The 20,205-nt window shown below is 42.6% G+C and overlaps 1 protein-coding gene and 1 long non-coding RNA gene across 2 annotated transcripts in view; both read right to left on the reverse strand.

Annotated features, from left to right (window-relative positions):
• The window catches only part of LOC139657649 (protein TASOR-like), a 55,761-nt gene extending 42,623 nt beyond the window's left edge, over positions 1-13,138 (reverse strand). Inside the window, exons 1-6 of the mRNA XM_071535548.1 lie at positions 12,795-13,138; positions 9,019-9,164; positions 4,778-4,870; positions 2,571-2,643; positions 1,514-1,605; positions 151-285 (exon numbers count right to left, since the gene is read on the reverse strand). Coding sequence (XP_071391649.1) covers positions 151-285; positions 1,514-1,605; positions 2,571-2,643; positions 4,778-4,870; positions 9,019-9,164; positions 12,795-13,059 — 804 coding nt within the window. The 5' untranslated portion in view covers positions 13,060-13,138. The remainder of the gene's footprint in view (positions 1-150; positions 286-1,513; positions 1,606-2,570; positions 2,644-4,777; positions 4,871-9,018; positions 9,165-12,794) is intronic.
• Positions 13,139-18,271: 5,133 nt separating this feature from the next.
• Positions 18,272-19,436, reverse strand: LOC139657643 (uncharacterized). Its single transcript, XR_011696181.1, has 3 exons — positions 19,300-19,436; positions 18,480-18,579; positions 18,272-18,371 (listed from the first exon to the last, which is right to left on the reverse strand). It is a non-coding gene; the product is annotated as an uncharacterized lncRNA (long non-coding RNA).
• Positions 19,437-20,205: the final 769 nt, after the last annotated feature.

Raw genomic sequence — 20,205 nt, forward strand, 5'->3', positions numbered from 1 at the left:
TTTCTACAAGCCATTTTTCTGAGCTGGTTCTGGTCGCAGAGATGTTTTCCCTGTGTGTGTGTGTGTGTGTGTGTGTGTGTGTGTGTGTGTGTGTGTGTGTGTGTGTGTGTGTGTGTGTGTGTGTGTGTGTGTGTGTGTGTGTGTGTTCACCTGTGTGAGCTCGAAGGCGCGGTAGGAGGAGAGCGAGGTGACCTTGCTGGCGTTCTTGGAGAGGTGGCAGTCGAAGCGAGGCGTTGGGTCTAGAAGGTTCTTGGACATGTTGTCATAGATGCTCTTCACTTTCCCCTGCACAGAGAACACATCAGCATCACTTCTGCTACTGTAAATAATATTAATGCAGATATTTTTTGTCAGAATCTTTCAGCCCTAACGTAAACCGACGCCACTTGACGCGTATTTGGGGTTGAAAAGGGTCTCCTCCGCTTAGGTGTGGTGTACCTGCCTAAAAATCTCAACTTCTCTCTCTCGATTCTTCTCTTCACTCTGATTGGCTGATCATAGGGGCCATTCTGATGTGTGTCGTTGACGAGAGCCGCCCACTTCCGTCAACAACAACAACATGCTGGGCGCACATCAACACATTCATGCACTTTTTCACCATCAAGTACTTTTCTGTACTGTAACACTGTGTCAATGTCTCAAAAGATAAATCAAAAATGCCATTGCATTTTCTATCAGAGAGAGCGCATGAGAAAAAGAGAGAATGAAAGAGAGAGAGGGACAGACAAAGAGAATGAATGAGAAATACAGAGAGACAGAGAGAAACAGTGCATTGGGGAATGCCAGTGTTAACTACTGATTCCCCAGCTCACAGGACACTTTCTCTCACCGCAGACAAATCTTGCTGCGATCTGGCTGTCCGGGAACCTGAACGAGTGCGAATTCATCATTTTTAATGCCCATAGTATCTCAGCTTTGATGTATTATGGCAGCGTATTGATGCCATAGTGGGAAAAAAAAATCGTCTCAGTATCTCGTTATAACAAGAAACCTTTCTCGTTATAACGAGATATTTTCACGTTATAATGACTTGTTTTCTCGTTATTACGACATACCAACTTATCTCATTATAACAAGAAACATTTCTTGTTATAATGAGATACCAAGAAACTTTCAAATGTTATGAGAAAAATATCTATAGCCTAATGAGAAAACAGCTCCTCCTCATCACCTATAAAGCTCTCCACAACCTGGCTCCCCCCTCTCTGACTGAGCTCCTTCACCTGCACACCCCCACCCGCAGCCTCCGGTCTGCCGACGCCAACCTCCTGCCCTGCCCCCCCCACCCACCACCACCACCAGGGGACCACCATTATCATCATCATTATTATTATTATTAGCATCATATTATTAACACCCAGCTGCACCAGTGGCGCTGCTTAGTGACAACTTCTGGCTGAGCTGACTACAGATCAGTGTTACAGCTACAGTACAAATGTGTGTGAGAAGACAGCTGCGGTGATGAAACGTGGCTTCACACTGCATCTTTCCTTTGCGCTGGCAGCTGATTTACCTTCATGACTTTGAAGATGATGATTTCTCCCGTGGCTCCAGGGGTGAAGGAGTTAATCTGGAGCAGGTCTGAGTATTTAGACAGATACACTCCTAGAGGGGAAACACACACACACACACACACACAGACACACACACAGAGCTGTTTCCAAACTTATTTTTTCTCGGAACAATTTCAAACATTTTTCTTGCTACCCAACTATCTGATTTTGTGTGCAACAGGGGGCATAAATCTTCATTTCGAATGAGTCCATTTGAAATGAAGGTTCTGTGCAGAGAGGTTAGACACGTCGTGACCTGGAAGTGACATGTTGCCTCTTCTTGTTTACAAGCAGGAAGTGGAGGTACGCCGCGCCTCGGCTCTCACGGCGTTCCCCAATGTGAATATGAAACAGTGAACGGAAATTCTTTTAAAATGTAAAAGTTTTCAGCCTGATATTAGCGTTGTAGAGAAAACACGTCCTTTTTATGTGTATGTCCTTTATATGTTCCAATGTATTGATTATCATGTGTTCATCGTGTGGAAAAGATGCTATTGTTCCTCAGACCCACTTATACAACATCCGTACAAATACGACAGTGTTAGGATCATGAGTCGGAGATATCAGCCTGGCCCTCTGACCCTCTGGCCCTCTGACCCTCGCTAGAGAACTGCACCATTCCCTTTGCTGTGATGTACTTCTCTCCATGCATGTCTCATTAAAGAGAACACTGTGTCAGAGGACGGCGAACTTGTCTTTATTACAAAAATATTCATCAATTGGCGTCATGAACAGGAGTCTAGAGGAACTCTGGTGCAACTTTGCAAAACAAGATTGTTGCTTCTCATTCACAGTGATGGATTATTTTTACTGACTGAATTAGAAGTCTCCAGAGTTTTCTCTGCCAGGTGAGCATGAAAAACCATGAGCCTGAAAGGTTTGGCAAACCTGATTTAGAGATATTGTGGTGTATGCGTGCTCAAACAGTCAGGATTAACATAAAATGGATGGAAAACATAAAAAATTTGCAAAAAAAGAATAGCTGGTCCTGTTATATATTGTATATATGTTTCCTACCTTTACTGGGGTTTCCCAGCGCCGTGATCCAGCTGTGACCCACACACAGCCCCTTCTCACAGATCGAGCGCAGCTGCAGTAGACACAGATGATTTAACAAAATATCATGTGAGATAAAACATGAATCAAATAAAATATCAGTTTTAATAACCATAAGGGCCCCTTCTCACTCACATTTCCCACAAAATTAATATTTCATTGTATTAATGAATGACATTTGGACCAAACTTTGAAACTGAGTTTCAAAAGGTTCAAAGGTGTGAAAAAAAAGAAACTGAGTTTCAAAGTTGGATCCAGTAATTAACCGTCACATCTCCAGGTCAAAAAGCGTCACTACAGAAGTAGAGGGGAGCGTTCATGAAGCCCACATTGTTTCTGTCGTCCTTTTAAATGGCATGTCAGTCTATCAGACCACGTCAGGACATCACTATCAGACCACATGAGCAATAATCTTACATGAGTCCATTGTTAGCGTTTCTCATTAACATCGTTGTAAACAAACATTTATATTCACTGCACATCACTGTTCGTCTGCATTTAGCCTAGATTAGCCAATCAGCAGCCTAAGTGGACGCAGACGTGAAGCGCCTGATAAAAGCCTTTCTGAGCAGAACTGGCTGATAACACGGTCCAGAATAACAGGCTTTTTTCAGAGTCAAGCTCCGCTGCATCCGCAACCCCGACCACATCCAAGAAAACAAAAGTTAAACTTGTTTCTGTAATCAACACTGCTCGCATGCATTTGTAACGGTGTGTGCTTCAGGTATCTGAAAGGTATAAAACTGGCCAACGCTCAGAAATAAGACGAACACGGCCACCCACACCCGCTCTGCCACCCACAACATGTTTCCGTCTCCATGCCGATGCCCCGGCTTGGTTTGACTCGACACGCTGCGCTGACGACCAGCAAGAACGATTCATAAATACAACAGGATGTGGTACAGGGAAATGAAAGTTAAGCACAGTTAAGCTGCGTATTAGGCTTGGGCGGTATCTATTTTTTCACACCTTCATACCTTCCTGACATTCCACCGGGGTATACGGTATATGACGTTATTAGTGTCATGGGGGGGAGGGGGGGGGTAGGAGACCTATAGAGCAGAAATGACCAGCCAATTATTTCTTTTGTACCTCCAAATAACTCTTCTGTTGGCTAATTTCCCTGTTGTAATAAGTTCATTTCATTTTATATTTTTATTTTCCATCAATAAAAAACAGTTGCAGCTTCTATGTTTCAGTTAACTTTATTCACATGCACAATGTTGTTCACAAATGTTCTCAGTGGAGAATGAAAATTAAACGAACGGAAAGGACACCGTTATGGGCAAGCCTGTAACATGTTCAGTTAAAGGTCTTAAACAAAATAAGTAGGCCTAATAGCCCTATTGGCTGATCACGTATAGCTCCATGCTTGCCTATTAATAAGGGAAAAAAGGCCAATTTTGATTGCCAATTTTTGGATGATGTGATCAGCCGTTCACCGATCGCTGAGTGAAACTATATATTTTACTCTGACTTTCTACTAACAACACCACATCATATGAAAGTGCACAGCAAGCGTAAATAGTCAAATTGCAGTCTGGCACTGTGTTTAACAGATTGTTCTTATGGCTGCCTGTCCATGTGGAAATACATCCTAGGTTTAATCCAAACAGTAATTACATGTTAGTGTGTGCTTGGTGACTGAGGTGTAGAGTTGGGGTTCGAAAGCATTTTATAGAATCTGAATCCAGTATCCAATCTGCTTATCAAATCTGAATCCTGTCTAATCCCTTATCAAACCACCAAAAAAAGAACCAAGAAAATTTCAGAAAGACAACAAGATGCTGTCAGTGTCATAATGACGGGTGGACGACAGGCCTGTTTTGCTCATTGCTGCAATTTTTTCTTTTTACGGCATATGATACGATCACATTCCTGATCCGGCAAATGATTTTTAGTTTTTGATCAGGCAGTTGAAACCGTGATCAGCTGATCACACATGGCCTACTTAGAATGTTTTTCATCTGATTTTGAACGCCAGCAGCTTGATCAATGCGTGCCGATTATTCACGTCAGTCAAATACGACCTCCTTGACAACATGGGCTCCAGTTTACTGAGGGTTTCATCTGCTCACTGTAGTTTACTGCCTGCACTGTTTCCATCTGTCTAAAACCTGCTGCAGTCGCCTCTCACACACCAGCAGCACAGCCAGCATTACTCTCACCTTGACAGTGTCAGCCAGCAGGAAGCAGTAGCTCTCCTCCAGCTCCTTGTCTGTCCTCCCATCCGCCTTCATCTCCTTCCTCCTCTCCACAAACTGACACACACACACACACACACACACAATAAATAATCAAAGACAAGAAAGTAGAAACATGTTTAGCTTGGTGGTAAGTTGCTTAATGAAACGTAAATCTGGTAGGGGATAAAACTACGGCTTCAACTAACTTTTTCGATTAATCATTTAGTCTATAAAATGTCAAAAATAATGACAAATGTCATAATGACAAGTTCACATTTTTGCAATTTCTTACTTACCCAAAGTATTCATTTTAAAATGATATGAAAGAGAAACAAGCAGCAAATCTTAGTATTTGTGAATCTGTAACCAGCAAATGTTTGGTATTTTTACTTGAGAATCAGAATCAGAAATACTTTATTGATCCCTGAGGGGAAATTGGGTTACATTGCAGTTGCTCACATTCTAGAAGAGAAATATATATAAGCATAGAGAAATTATAAGAAAAACAGAAATAAGAAAATAAGAAATATGTAAAATATGTGTATTATACTACAATATATACAACAGTGTAAATAATTAAATAATTATTGCCCAGTTGAATTATTGCACAAAATTATTACCAGAATCAGTATTGCACAGTTTAAAATATAAATGATCAATTATGGGGTTATAAAGCTGCTGACAGGAGTGAAATAAGTCCAAGAGCCAGTCTACTGACTCAGAGTGTCTGACACTCTGAGGGAGGAGTTGGAAAGTTTGATGGCCACAGCAGGAATAAGTTCCTGTGACGCTCTGTGGTGCATCTCAGTGGAATGAGTCTTGCACTGAATGTCCTCCTGTGCCTGACCAGCATGTCATGGAGCGGGTGGGAGACATTGTCCAAGATGACACGTAACTTGGACAGCATCCTCCTCTGTGACACTGCCGCCAGAGAGTCCAGCTCCACCCCCACAGCGTCACTGGCCTTGCGGATCAGTTTGTTGAGTCTTTTGGCGTCTGCTGCCCTCAACCTGCTGCCCAGCACACCACAGCAAAGAGCACAGACTCATAAAACATCCTCAGCATTGTCCGGCAGATGTCGAAGGACCTCAGCCTCCTCAAAAAGTAGAGACGGCTCTGGCCCTTCTTGTAGAGAGCTTCAGTGTTCTTAGCCCAGTTCAGTTTATTGTCAATGTACACTCCCAGGTACTTGTACTTGTTTCCCACCACAGCCCTATACTCAGCCTCCTCACCCTGCTGATACATCCAAGTATAGCAGAGTCATCAGAGAACTTCTGAAGATGGCAGGACTCTGTGTGGTAGTTGAAGTCTGTGGTGTAGAGGGTGAAGAGGAAGGGAGACAGGACTGTCCCCTGCGGGGCCCCAGTGTTACTGACCACTCTGTCTGTGTTGCAAGCGCACATACTGTGGTCTGCCAGTCAGGTAGTTGACAATCCAGGACACGAGGGGGAGGGGGGGGGGGGGCGTCCACCTGCATCGCTGTCAGCTTCTCACCCAGTAGAGCCGGCCGGATGGTGTTGAAAGCACTGGAGAAGTCAAAAAACATGACCCTCACAGTGCTCGCCGGTTTGTCCAGGTGGGCGTAGACGCGGTTTAGCAGGTAAATGATGGTGTCCTCAACTCCAAGTCGGGGCTGGTAGGCGAACTGGAGGGAGTCCAAGAGTGGCTTGACCATGGGTCGGAGCTGCTCCAGGACAAGTCTCTCCAGGGTCTTCATGATGTGGGAGGTCAATGCCACCGGTCTGTAGTCCTTGGAGCCACTGGGACGCGGAGTCTTTGGCACAGGAACGAGGCAGGACGTCTTCCACAGCACGGGGACCCTTTGAAGACTCAGGCTCATGTTGAAGACATGGTGAAGCACTCCACATAGCTGGGGGGCACAGGCTTTGAGCACCCTGGGGCTGACACCATCAGGGCCTGCAGCCTTGCTTGAGTGGAGTCTCATCAGCTGTCTTCTTACATGGTCAGCTGTGAAGCACACTGTAGAGGTTACAGGTAGGGGAGGAGGTGGTGGAGTAGATGATGGTTGGAGGCAGACAACAGATGAGTCAAGGAAGTTGGGCAGGGTTGTTGCCATGGTGACATGGTTAAAGTCACCCGCGATTGCGATGAGGTCACTCGGGTGTTGAGTCTGGAGTCGAGCTATGGCGGCGTGAATGACGTTACACGCCGACGTCGGGTTGGCATGGGGGGGGGGGGGGGTGTAAACAGCCACCACAATGACATGTGAAATTTCCCTGGGCAAATAATATGGCCGAGTCCCACGGCTAACAGTTCAATGTCCGGGCAACAAATACGTTCCTTGATCGTAATGTGACCAGGATTGCACCATCTGTTGTTAACTAGAACAGCAACCCCCCCGCCTTTACGCTTACCGCTCTCGGTGCAATCCCTGTCGGCCCGAACAGTCTGAAAGCCGTTGATGGAGACGTTGTGGTCGGGGATATCCTGGTGCAGCCATGTCTCAGTAAAGCACACAGTACGACACTCCCGGAACTCCCTCTGACTCCTGGCTAGCGCCGTTAGCTCATCCATCTTATTCGCCAGTGATCTTACGTTGCTCATGATGAGAGAGGGGAGATACAGCTTGTATCTCCTTCTCTCCCTCCGTGCCTCTGCCTTCCGCTGTCTTGACCTCCTTCCTTTACCCCGTCATCCCTGAAACTTTCTCCTAAGCTCCTCTGGGATTTGGTGAGTTACGTCAGCCATGCCGGCCGGAGCGCCATCAGCTGATCCCGGCTGTAGACAGTAACAGTGGAGCCGCTGAGTTGTTGTGCACTGGCGGCGTGACGCTCAGAAAAAAGTAATCCAACCACCAGAAAAGTGATTAAAACTCCTCTAAACCGCATGGTTACAGAAGGGCACAACTTAGAAACCTAACTAGTTACTTAGCTAAGCTAAAACAACAAGATAGAAGAGATATTTAGGAAAAAAGTGCGAAAAGAGCGAGAGCAACTGCAACAAGCGGCCGTCCTGGTCGACGCCTGACCAAAACGATAACTGATTATCAAAATTATAACCGATTAATCTTCTGTCGATCAACTAATCGATCAATCGATGGACTAATAATTTCAGCACTAGATAAAACATAAAACTGTTACAATCAAAGTGGTGGTGAGCTAACAGTTGGGTTTTCAATGCAACGTCAAAGAAGCAGGAGCAGAGTGTTACTTTAAGTTTTAAAAAGCTCACCAAAACAGAACAAAGTTAAAATATTCCAGCATTTCTTCTCATCAGTGTGACGTTGCGGGGCTTGTTGTTTACATTCTAGCAGCCAATGGCATCGCTAGAGAGATTTGTGTCTCAGAATAAACAGAATTCTGCACAGTCAGACTTTGTTGTCGCTGAACTTTTATTTATTACATCGTATCCTGGTTGGATTGAATTGCCCATGTCATTACAAAGTGACAATAATATAATTTGGATGGAGAGCTTGTGAAACTGTGAAGGTCAAGAGTCTCATTAGTGATTACTACAGCAGAATAACATGGAGCTGATATCACCATTCATGTTCCTGACAGCAGAATAACATGGAGCTGATATCACCATTCATGTTCCTGACAGCAGAATAACATGGAGCTGATATCACCATTCATGTTCCTGACACAACATACGGACTGACATGTTTTGTATTGCGATGTCAATATATTGTCCCATCCCTAATTACAACAGACTAAAAGAAATACTGTAAGATCCCAACAAGATGAATGAAATCACTGCCATTTATGACTCAATATCACGGTCGTTTCTCATTGGCTGGAACGCTACAATATGACGTCGTGGGACAAGAGCGGTTAGGTGTGGGCAGGAGTGAGGTCAGCTCTCCAAGACACACTGCCAAGGTCAAAGCAATCTCCAACAGCTGAACCCGAAAAAGCGATTAAATGCTTTTACAATCAATCATGATGGCAAAAACTAGGAAAATGAGGCACAGGTTGAAAATAACCGGAACTGTCCTTTAACTCAGTCTGAACTGTCACTGCGAAGGGGTTGATGCTTAATACTTGATGCCTCAAAACATTTCGGCTTTTCATTTTAATTAGTTTATACAAAAAATTTACATAAAGAAATCCATTTTGACATTATGGATTGATGAGTATACAATACATCAATGACAAAAATGATGTATATATAAGTTAATCCATTTTGACTTTGGGCTGTAACAAAACAAAATGTGGGCAAAGTCAAAGGGGTCGAATACTCCCTCCACCCGCCCGTCTCACCTCTTTCTCCAGCGGCTCACTGTGCACCAGGTGTGGCTTGCAGTAGGTGAAGCAGCCAGCAGAGCCTGTGTCTCTGTAGCTGGAGGACAGGATGGTCATCATGTCTTCATGCTCCCTGGACTCAGGAGACACGTCCTGGAACAGAGCTGGACAGACAGAAAGGTCAGCATTAGGGATGGGTATTAAACAGGCCCCGGGGCTAAATTATTACAGACCATAGTATTGATAAGCTCCGACGTTACTGGTTCTTTTATCGGTACTTTTTTAACGTTTTGGTGTAATTTATTATCACGCTGCAGCCTCTCTCTGCTCTGTGTCGGGGCTGAGCTCCTACACACACACACACACACACACACACACACACACACACACACACACACACACACACACACACACACACACACACACACACACACACACACACACACACACACACACACACACACACACACACACACACACACACACACACACACACACACAGCAGCAGAGAGGCCGCGGTGGAGACAGTGAACCAGGTGAAGTGAAAGATAAAGTTTTACTCGAGTTGACGACAGCTACGTAACTACTCGTTACTGTAAGCGCAATAAACCTTCTCAAGTAAAAAGCCAATACTTTATCAATACACCTGTTCAACAAGCATAAACATGTAGAAAAGCGATATTTCGATCTGCTCTGTCCGTAGTGTTGTATTTTATTGATATTTTAGATTTGTTTCCAGTGAGATATTATTGAGTCTATATAGTGACTTTGCTGTTGTAAACATTACTGTTGCTGCTCTAGAAACAACATTTGCATCACCACACGGTTGTATTATCAAACAGTGTTAACTTACTTTAATGTAATGACATTTTCAATGATAAAATAACTTACATTTATGACGTTTCTTTAAGGGAATCCTATCCAAATATCCAAATCGCTTGCTGATCACGGATCAGCATTGCCTCAATCAGAATAAAGTGCCAATCCAAATGAAATTTCATTCCGTTTGAGAGGGGTGGTTTAACTCTTTCATAATCCAGTCGATGGATAGAATTTCGTCATGTAAACACTCATTCCGATCACTTTCTTTATCTCGCCTCTTTCTGCACACGCTCGCGTATTTAACGTAAGTAACAACAATTACGTTTCCCCTTTTTTCCGGGAGGATTGGAATGGATGTGCTTGTTATTAACCCCGGGGCGCTCAGGCTTGATGTGGGCGGTGCAGCCCGTTTTTATATCAAGTCCTGACTCCGCCTCTCCGGGCCAGTTTCGGTTTACAGCGGTGAAAATTACAAATGGAGCCAATAATTGCGGGGGCAAAACAAAACGTTGCTTCATCAGAAAGAACAGCAGTAAAGAAATAACTGATGCAGGTCCATCTTTTAAAAACGTAAGCCCATGTTAGAGTGCTGGATTCAGTGTTTTGCGCATGTCAGACGACGCAACAGAGGGGAGGGGCGTGTTCCTCTGCAGTCTGCAGCCACCTGGGGGATTCCCTGACCTGTCTCTCTTTGAGAATAGTCATTTTAACTCGGGGGAAAAAAACAGCTCATACCGTCGGAACGGTACGGCGGGAAATATTAGTGGTTTTGGAACCGTGACTTTTTCAAACCGCGGTATACCTTGAAACCGGAAACCGGCCCATGACTAGTTGGATATATCATTGAATGACATTTTAATCTCTGTAAGTTCTTCTTCACTGAAACCCAGTGAACGATTCAGACGAAACACTCAAGAGTCAGTTTAGTGCAGGACTGTTTTGTAAAGACACTGCTGGCCATGTGGATTCACACAACACAAACGCTGATAATGATCCAAAACCAGGTTGGATGCACTCCGTTTGTCAGAGTGAGAAATCTGAATTTGTTTTCCTTCTCACATTGCAATCTAAAATAGTTGAGTTGGTTGGTTCGCTGGTGAAGCAACCTGCACATACACACACACACACACACACACGCACACACACTCACACACTCACACAAAACAAAAGTTACCAGCTTCTCCTATTGAAAATACCTTAAATAGTTTTTATTACACATTCAGAAACGCTCACTCGCCACCCGGACTAGCAGACTAAACTCTCTCCTGGATTACGGGAATCATTTTTTAAAGTTGACGGGCTCGCGGATAGTTTTGGCGGGGTGCTGGTACCTTATTAACATTATATAGGAAACACTGACACACTATTATATCACATGGAGAAGTGGAATCACCAACTAAAATAAAGTGCATACTGTACAATAATAATACAGCTTCACAGCTTGTGCTCCTCAGGTAACACGCACATCCAGATAAAGTGCACACAATGTAACACACACATGTCCCATTAAACCCTGAGAAGTGTACCTGGCTCCAGAGCAGCTTGGGTCAAAGGTCGATGATCGACTTTGAAGTGGTTTCATCAGACCGAAGGCCTTAAATATGGAGCCGTTTCTCTTTGCTCTACTTATATAGTGAGAAGTTTCTCTAGTTGTGCAGATGTATACTTCACTGTTTTTTTCTTAACTCTTCAGGCATCCTTGGGGATGAAATTGGTCTCAAATTTTATTTGATCCGTCATGAGAAAAGGATTTGAAAAGTTTTAAATTGAACAAATAGAAACCTGCAGTCACCCTGTCTAGGTTTTGTATTCTTTTGTTTTCCCGCAGATCCTCCGCAGTTCACGTTTATGCCTTGATTTGTCAATATTTTATTTTGTGCCTTTAGTACTTCGATTATTTTGATGATGGGCCATGCCTTTGTGGTTTTGAGTGTGCTGATACTTGCATAACTCTTTTCTCGTGATATTATCAAACCGTTAGCTGAATGTATCGTTATATTCCTCATTGCATCTCTAGTACCAAATGAAAAGAGCAGGATCATCTTGCAAACAGTGAACACAGCCGCTGTATGACAGATGAGCACACACACACACACACACACACACACACACACACACACACACACACACACACACACTGACTCCACACTACACTGCTTACTGACAGGAGAGGAGAGACACTAGCCCCATTTCTGGAATGAGCACCACAGTTTAGCTCAATACTGATCAGGAAAGGACAGGAGGTTGAACGGGGGTTGGCGGTGTGTCATGACCTTACACACACATTCACACACTCTCTCTCTCTCACACACACACACACACACACACACACACACACACACACACACTCACCAATTGATGGTAAACAAACTAGCTAGCTAAAGAGGCACCAGCTACATGTATGTCTAAATGAAGACAAGCTCTAGACTCAGACAGAAACTCAAGTAGATCGAATAGCTTAGGTTACGAACAACAAGACACAAAAGAATTGTTAGCTAGCTAACTTCCTCTCTGACTTAGCTAGCTTAGCTAGCGTTAGCTGCAATCAAAGATGCTAACCGCCTCTGCTGCAATCTCGAAATGCTTGTCCAGCGCTAGCTATATTGAGCGGATCAACTTGAATTTGTATTCTGGTATATATGTGTACAGTTAAAAATCGCGTATGCATTGGGAAACCTGTTTTGTTTAAATACTGCGGACTGGTAACTACACTTAAACAAAACGACAATGTGTCCGATAATAGATGTTTAGCCGTCCGATAATGGACGCTTGTCAGTTAATGTGTACAGGGACGGAGCGACGGTTAACAACAACAACAATACAATGAATTAATACGTTTAAAAATACCTAAAGTAGCGTTAATTGCATAAATAAATGAAAATGAAATTAAGACATTACACAATTTAGTTTAATCTAACGTAATTAAATTTGTTTTTTTGTTTTTTTAAATAACAACAGGTCGAGCAGCCCACCTCTCTTCTCCTTGGTTTTCTTCGGTATATGGAACTTTAGCGGCTCCATCGGCATATGTCTCTGGTGAACCTGAGCAGTAGCCGGGTTTCTCCTCTCCGTCCCCCCGCTAGGAGCCCTCGATCTGTCCAGACCAGCTTGAGATTCTCTGGCAGGCTGTAGCTCGGTTAGCTCGCCATCTTGCTGGTTAGCAGTAGCACCGACCTCCGCAGCAGACGCCTGCCTCGGCCGGGCTGCCTCTCTCCAGGCCAGGCTGTCGCCGTCCATCGTCGGATTCTCAGTCGAACCGAAGTCTCTCTTTCCAACCGTTACTCTGTCACCGTCTCCCGGCTCGAGCCCTGCGCTGACACCGCTGTTACCCTCTGGTCCCGTAGCGCAGGGAATCGAACCAGCACACGCACAACGCCATGCTGCCTGGGAGCAAAGATCGTCTCTGTTTTAGAAGATAAATCAATCGTAGACAAAACGGCCCGCCTTCTAGTCTACTTAATGGAGGGGAACTGTGTCACAGTTAGTTGCATCTCAGTGTGTGCGCCTGTATTTTGGGTAAATGTAAGTAACGGTTAATTTCATTAAAAAAAAAAAACGATTCATATTTATAAAATTGCATAGTTAACCCTAGTCCTTCGATCTGATCTGAATCACATTCGATAGCGCCGCCTCTTGGCTGTAACTACAGCTGCCGTTACCATAACGACCAATGGCACAGACCTGAAACAAGACTAACGTTACTCATCACAAAAACGTATATTTTAACTACGAGTATTAGCAATAATTTGGTCTAAATGAACATCAGTCCATTTTAACGGACAATCCAGAACAGACGGCCGCACCTTGCTAACTTTTCCATTAACGTAACTACATGTGAGAAAAGACTGACAGAAAGAGCTCTCACTCTGACACTGTTTTCGGACCAGTGTCTGCTCTCTACCAGCTCTCAAGCTAATGGCCTTCTTCTTCTATTTTTTTCTTCGTCGTCTTCTTCTTCTTCTTCTTCTTCTTCTCCTTAAGATAAAGAAGAAATTGAGGCGGTTGACATCCAACTGAAAGGTGTAGAGTAGACCTATTACCGCCACACAAGCGAATGACCTTAATGGAGAAGTTGTAATATAGAACAGATAATGTTTATTTTGAACAAATTACACCCAAATAATCAAAATCTAAAAGTTACATTTATTGATAGTTTATTTTTTTTTGTCTGTACCAGATTGGTCGCTATGGTAACGGCAATGCTGTGTTTTAGGAGGAAAGTGTGGTTATAGCGCCCACTTTTACAGCCCCAAGTCTAAATAGACGATCTTTGGCTACGGGGCGCGGACGGGGCCAGCTGTAGTTTCTCTTTCTTGGTTATGAGGATTAATAGCGCCACCTAGAGTCCGGAGGGTCAGGGCCAAGTCAGGACTGACTGCTACACATCGACGTCATAGGTTTTATTCCAGTGTCAGCTCTCCTCTGGATCAGTCAGTTCTTTACCTTTAGATCCCCTTCTACTGTTCTATCATCAGTCTGTAATGTTTACTCAAAATACAGTATAATACTATTGTTTTTGGGCATTATAACAACACAGAGGTTGGTAAACGTAAACATTGGAAAAGTACTACAGCACCACTTTTTACAGAATGGATGGATTTATTGGTTAAAACAACTTTGTATGAAAGTATGTTAACTAGAAGGTTAGAGGATGATGATAAAGAAAGACACATGGAAAAACTTGTTTGTTTTATTTATTTATTTATTTTTGTCTGTCTTTATTGTCATGTACTTTGCTTTGTATTTGTCTTTACTGTCATGTATTGTGAACATATGGTTATATATGTTGTGTGTATGATGGAAAATGAACCAAAAAAAAAAAAAAAAGAATACAATACAATTCAACTTTATTGTGCAGCCAGGGCCGGACTGTGTCTCTGGTCTCACCTCAGACACAAGAAAACATCAGAATACATAGACGGTACAAATGACACAAGGAAATATCAGTTAAAAATACACAGATGGTCCATCATGCAGTAAACAAAGCAGACAGTCCCGAACCATCTGGTCTGCTGAACATCCTGCACACCAAAACCTGACAACGTTTTAGATCACTGAAACATTTTCTGATATCAAACTCCATTGTAGCTGCTGAAGATATCTGGAGGTGACGTCACCTCGTCTACGATTGGCCGGTTATCCAAGAAGAAAAATACAACAAACTGCTGAATGGAGGTAGAGGAGACAAAGGAGATAAAGGAATACCGACAAAGCAGATTCTGACAATATATAAAAAACTAGTCTTGCTGCTGAATTGTTTTGAAGTGAATCTCTGTCTTTATGTTTATTAAACCTTTCAGTCTGAACAAGTGGAACACAGACATCTGGTCGGAGGAAACTTATGATGATGGAACGAAGAAAATAATATGTTTACAATAATTGTAAATAGGTTAAAAAAAAAGTGGGAGCCAGGACTTTGACAAAGCAGAATCTGCCAATATGTAAAAAACGAGTCTCACTTTTTTCACACACAGATACACACACATTCATACATACATTCACACACGCACACACACATACATACATACACACACATACATACACACACATACCTGAACTATCATCTCAGCAGCTGTGTTTGGGCAGCAGTGTGAGTGTTTCTCTCTCCCTCCTATATCTGACACAGAGACACTGAGGAACCAGACCCAAACCAGAACCCAAACCCAGGATAGAGTGGTTCAGTGAATGTGGAGTGGAAGGTGTGGATGTGGATCAGTGTGTCAGAGGAAACTCTGTAGAAGGACAGAGAGCCAGCAGGCCAGTCCAGATACACTGCTACTCTGCCAGAGTCAGAGGAGGAGAGGGAACATATGTCTGTTTTTCTGTTATTGTGCCAGACAGAGTAACTACTAGAGCAGTACAGACTCCAGGACTTTTCATTCCCTCCAATCCAACCGTCAGAACTCCTTCCTTTCCTACTGATTCCTCTGTAAGTCACTCCTATATGAACCTTTCCTTCCCTCTCAACCTCCCAGTAACAGCGACCAGTCAGACCATTTCTACACAGCAGCTGTTCCCAGTAGTCAAATCTCTCTGGGTGATCAGGATATGGCTGCTCCTCTCTCACCCTTGTCACCTTTCTGTTGTCTTCAGACAGGAAGAGCTCTCTGTGTGCTGTGTTTGGGTCCAGTGTGAGTTCACAGGCATCTGATGAGAGAACAAGACTCAGTACAGCAGCAGCTTCTCATCCAACACACCTGTTGTGTTTATTATTTGTTGATTTATTAACAGATTGGCCGTTAATCTCTCAGTTTCATGATGACACATTTAGGATTTGAATGAATCAAACTAAATACACACTTCCACTTCCTCAGACCTGGTTTCAACCACTGCACTGCATCATGGTCCACACTGGGGGGGGGGGGGGGGGGGGGGTGAAGAACATTGTCACAGACACTATTACAGTTCCTATGGAAGCAAACCGTTGGAATAACCAATGGAAGTATAATGTCAGATTTAGATATTAGACAAGATAACCATATAAATTAAATTAATGAATTAAAAAATATATTTAATTGATTAATACAGAAAGTTTGAAATATATTCACATTTAAAGTTTTGTTACTCAAAACTTTGACATTGAGAATCAGTCAGAAAAGTTTAGATGAAATAGAATTTAAATCAAGTAATCCATATAAAATGATTAGCGAGATATATAAAGTTCTCTGTCACAGGAAGTATGACGCCACGCCGACCGAAAATATTGTGAGCAAGTGGAATAATGAGTTCAATAGAAGGATTTAACAGGGAAATGGAATCAGTGCCTCGCATTAATAAAAGATCTTACAGCAGATGAAGGGTTGTGATTAATACGATTTTTTTTTTACAAGTTTTTCCATATTAATCATATCAATAGCTTCATTAATCCATTCTTTATAAGTTGGTATGTTTGAGTCAATCCATTTATTCATAATTATCTTTTTTGTAACCATGCATATTGAGAGAAAAATATTTTTAGTTTTACATGGCAATTTATTGTAATTATGCAAGTCTCCAAGAATGCAAGTTTGAAGGTTTGAGGGCCCACAATCTGGACTCAGAACCCTCTGGATCCTTTTCAGCTTGTTCTTCACAAAAGTGACAATGTTCTCCTCAAGAAGCTGGTACAGAACAATTCCAGTTTCATATTGAAATCATGAATACAACATCACATCCATCTTGCATGGTTTGAAAGCCCACTGGTCTACAGAGTGCAGCATGGAGACTATAATGACCAGAATGTTTGTTTTGCATTTTCTTTGTAGCTGAGATAAAATGTGTTGTAGTACATTTACACACCACAAATATGGAGTCCAGGTCTGTTTGATGCTCCTGGGCAGACTGACCACTGGGAACCTCTTTCCTTTGGTGGTGAACTCTGTGGAGGAAACATTTAAGTAGTAGATCTCCAAATACACACACACACACACACACATGTTGTTAAGGGTGTCGTGTTCTTTCATGATGAATCATGGCAGAAACACAAGGTGAACTCCACTGTAAATAATTCTCTGAAGAGTCTTTCCCAAAGCATTTTGCAGCACTAACTGTATCTTGAAGTCATTCTTCAAGACATTTGTTCATTTCACGAGGCTTTCCCGAAAATACTCAGAACTCAAGCAGTAATGAAATGTGTCATTCATTCACAACAACCTGGCAGTTGTCAGAATCTACTGGTGACAAGATAAAGTGAACTGTTGGAGGTTATAAACTATATCTGTTTTAAAATTAAGGTTTCTTTAGTCGACTTGTTATGCTTTCAGCTCAGAAAATTGATGATTCCTTACGATTCTTGAAGTTGATCTTCAAGTAGTTCTAGAACATTTTTGTCATGATGTCCTTTGTGAATCGCGCATGAAAATTTCATGAAGTAGTGAGTGAAATATGTTTTTTTGCATCTTTATCAGGAAAGTCAGCCCTGATTATTGGATGTGATGTTTTGAAAAAAGAAACTACATTAACAGAGTATGAAAGGCCGGACCAATTCTATATCTCATGACCTCCTCTTCTCAGGAGTGTTGGATAATTACAAACTCATCTGTTTTAAATTCTTACCTTTGCTCAGCAGAGTGCTGTCCATCTTTGAATGCAATAAAGCGACCAATAGACTCATCACTCTTCATGGACACACAGCTCGGTTCAGGGGAGTCTGGTCTCTCCTGCTGGATCCTGATAGAAACAGGATTGACAAAAGAAGGGGAGTTTGAACCTCAAGAAAAGCAGGATTGTGACCAGAAGGTCAACAGTTCAAATTCAAGAACCAGATAGAAAATTTGTGAGAGCAGAGTGAATGAGTGACATTCTCCCCTTCCTCAACAGCTGCTATTGTAAGTTAAAAAAAAACCAAGAGTAATGTTACATATTATTGTTAACATCTTACTCCTCTCCAGAGGGAATTTGTTCTTTAAAATGCTTTGTTAATGTTAACATTATACAGTAACATTATGTTGACTTGCATTGTTTCAGAAGAATGTTGTCTTTTAAAATAAATAGGTTGACCCTTAGACCGGTCGCTCTTCATGGACACACAGCTGGGTTCAGGGGAGTCTGGTCTCTCCTGCTGGACTGGGCTTCAACACAACACAGAGCTTTTACTCTGAATAATGATGCTGTAATGATTTCACTGCTGAGCTCTGAGATGGAGAACAGTCATGGACAGTTAGAGATCCTCATCTTACCTCTTAGCTTTGGTCCGGCTGTCATGTTCCCCAGACAGAGTGGTTTTAGAGGGAGGGAGCCCCTCCTCTCTCTCCTCAGACTGACTCATAGAGCGAACACCTTTACACAAACACATCCAACATGCTGTTAGCTGGGCTGATTCATTACAACAAGGTTTCCATTACAGGATATATCACTTATGCTGTTGTGATCATTCCTGACAGTTAAATACCAAATATACACTGCACTGAGTGTTAGTAATGGTCCTAAAACCTTTAAAATTTTACTCTTTAATTTTACAGACATCTAGTCACCCTGTTTATGGTTTGTACTTTTGCTTTTGTTTCCCCTCAGAAATAAAAACTGATTTGTTCAGTCGTAATTGTCTTCATTCAGATTTTGCTCAAAATAATATCAAACAGTGAACCCAGTATTGTGTATTGGACCGTCAGTTGAATGTATGAATGTACAAAATACTAGGAACAGCTGCTCTTTCCAACAAATTAGCCAGATTAGCCCTGGAGACAATAGAGGTTTTAAAGGTGCAAATGTTTTCTGTGTGAAAGGGAGTGAGCCTCAGCTTTGTGGAGGTTGTGGTGTTTTGTACACAGTGTATCAACAGAAACACAACATGTATCTGAGCTTTCACACTAGTTCTGACACTTCTTGCATATTTCACCAATGTAATGAATTGAGATTACAACCTAAGTAGAGTTTATCAGGCTTCCACTAAAAGTCACAAAACAGAAAGTTTGTCAGCACCTTGTCCTGCTAAAGTCGACTATACAGTCACATCATACAATGTCAGCTAGTGTATTCACCAAACATTTATAATGTTACCTTGGAAGATGTTTGCCTGGTGAATTCACATCCAGATCAAGTCACAGAGACGTTCTGCCTTCATCTGTAGAGGAAACACTGACAGAGAAGACACTGCTTATTCTCCTTCGTCAGTTCTGGGTGTCTGTGTTCATTTGATCTGAGGCTGCTGTCACTTCCTCATAACTTCACTATCAAAGTCTAGAAACATCAGTCTGACACCAAACCGGTCAGAATCCAAGTTAGTAGTTCTACTGCGTGTCCACTAGATGGAGACATTAACCACATCATCTACAGTGAACTAAACAGCAGACCAGCACATTTTCATTCATTCATTGACTCATTTATTCATTAATTTATTGATTACTTAATTCCCTCACGGTTTATACCCCTAGTGGCCGTTAGGAGACATGTCAGTGTCTCCAGAGACTCACTGAACCAGGATCCTTCACTCTCCTCCTCTCTGCTGAACTGTGGATCTGCTTCTCAGCTCTGACTCTGTGTCCTTGTTTCAGTATCGCCTCCTCTGAGGTTTTGACACTTTTTCAGTCCCAACACATTTTAGTTTCTCCACCTTGTGCTCACTCTCTAAAGTGGAGCTACAGGAGAGCTGATATCTCCACATTTTATGCTGCTTCTGTTTGTTTAGTCTGATCTGAAGTCTACAGGATGTTTGACCAACATGACAATTTTGGGGTATGACCACTCTGGGGCCCCGGCCCACTAGGGGGCCCCTGATCCCCTGATCTTGTCTGATCAACAGACTTGTTTGCTCCCAGAGAGTTAAGGAATGTGTAGCTATCTATTGTTATTTGTTATTATTTGTAACAAATATGTTGCAGTGGTGTATCATTAGTCCCGCCAAGGAGGCAATGTTTTCACCTGCGTCTAATAACTCTGATCCAAGACACAGAATGGAATAATATG

Source organism: Centroberyx affinis, unplaced genomic scaffold, assembly GCF_046629955.1.
Source record: "Centroberyx affinis isolate AG114_WGS23_722 - 3 ecotype Tasmania unplaced genomic scaffold, CSIRO-AGI_Caff_v1 ptg002728l_1, whole genome shotgun sequence".
Taxonomy (NCBI): Eukaryota; Metazoa; Chordata; class Actinopteri; order Beryciformes; family Berycidae; genus Centroberyx; species Centroberyx affinis.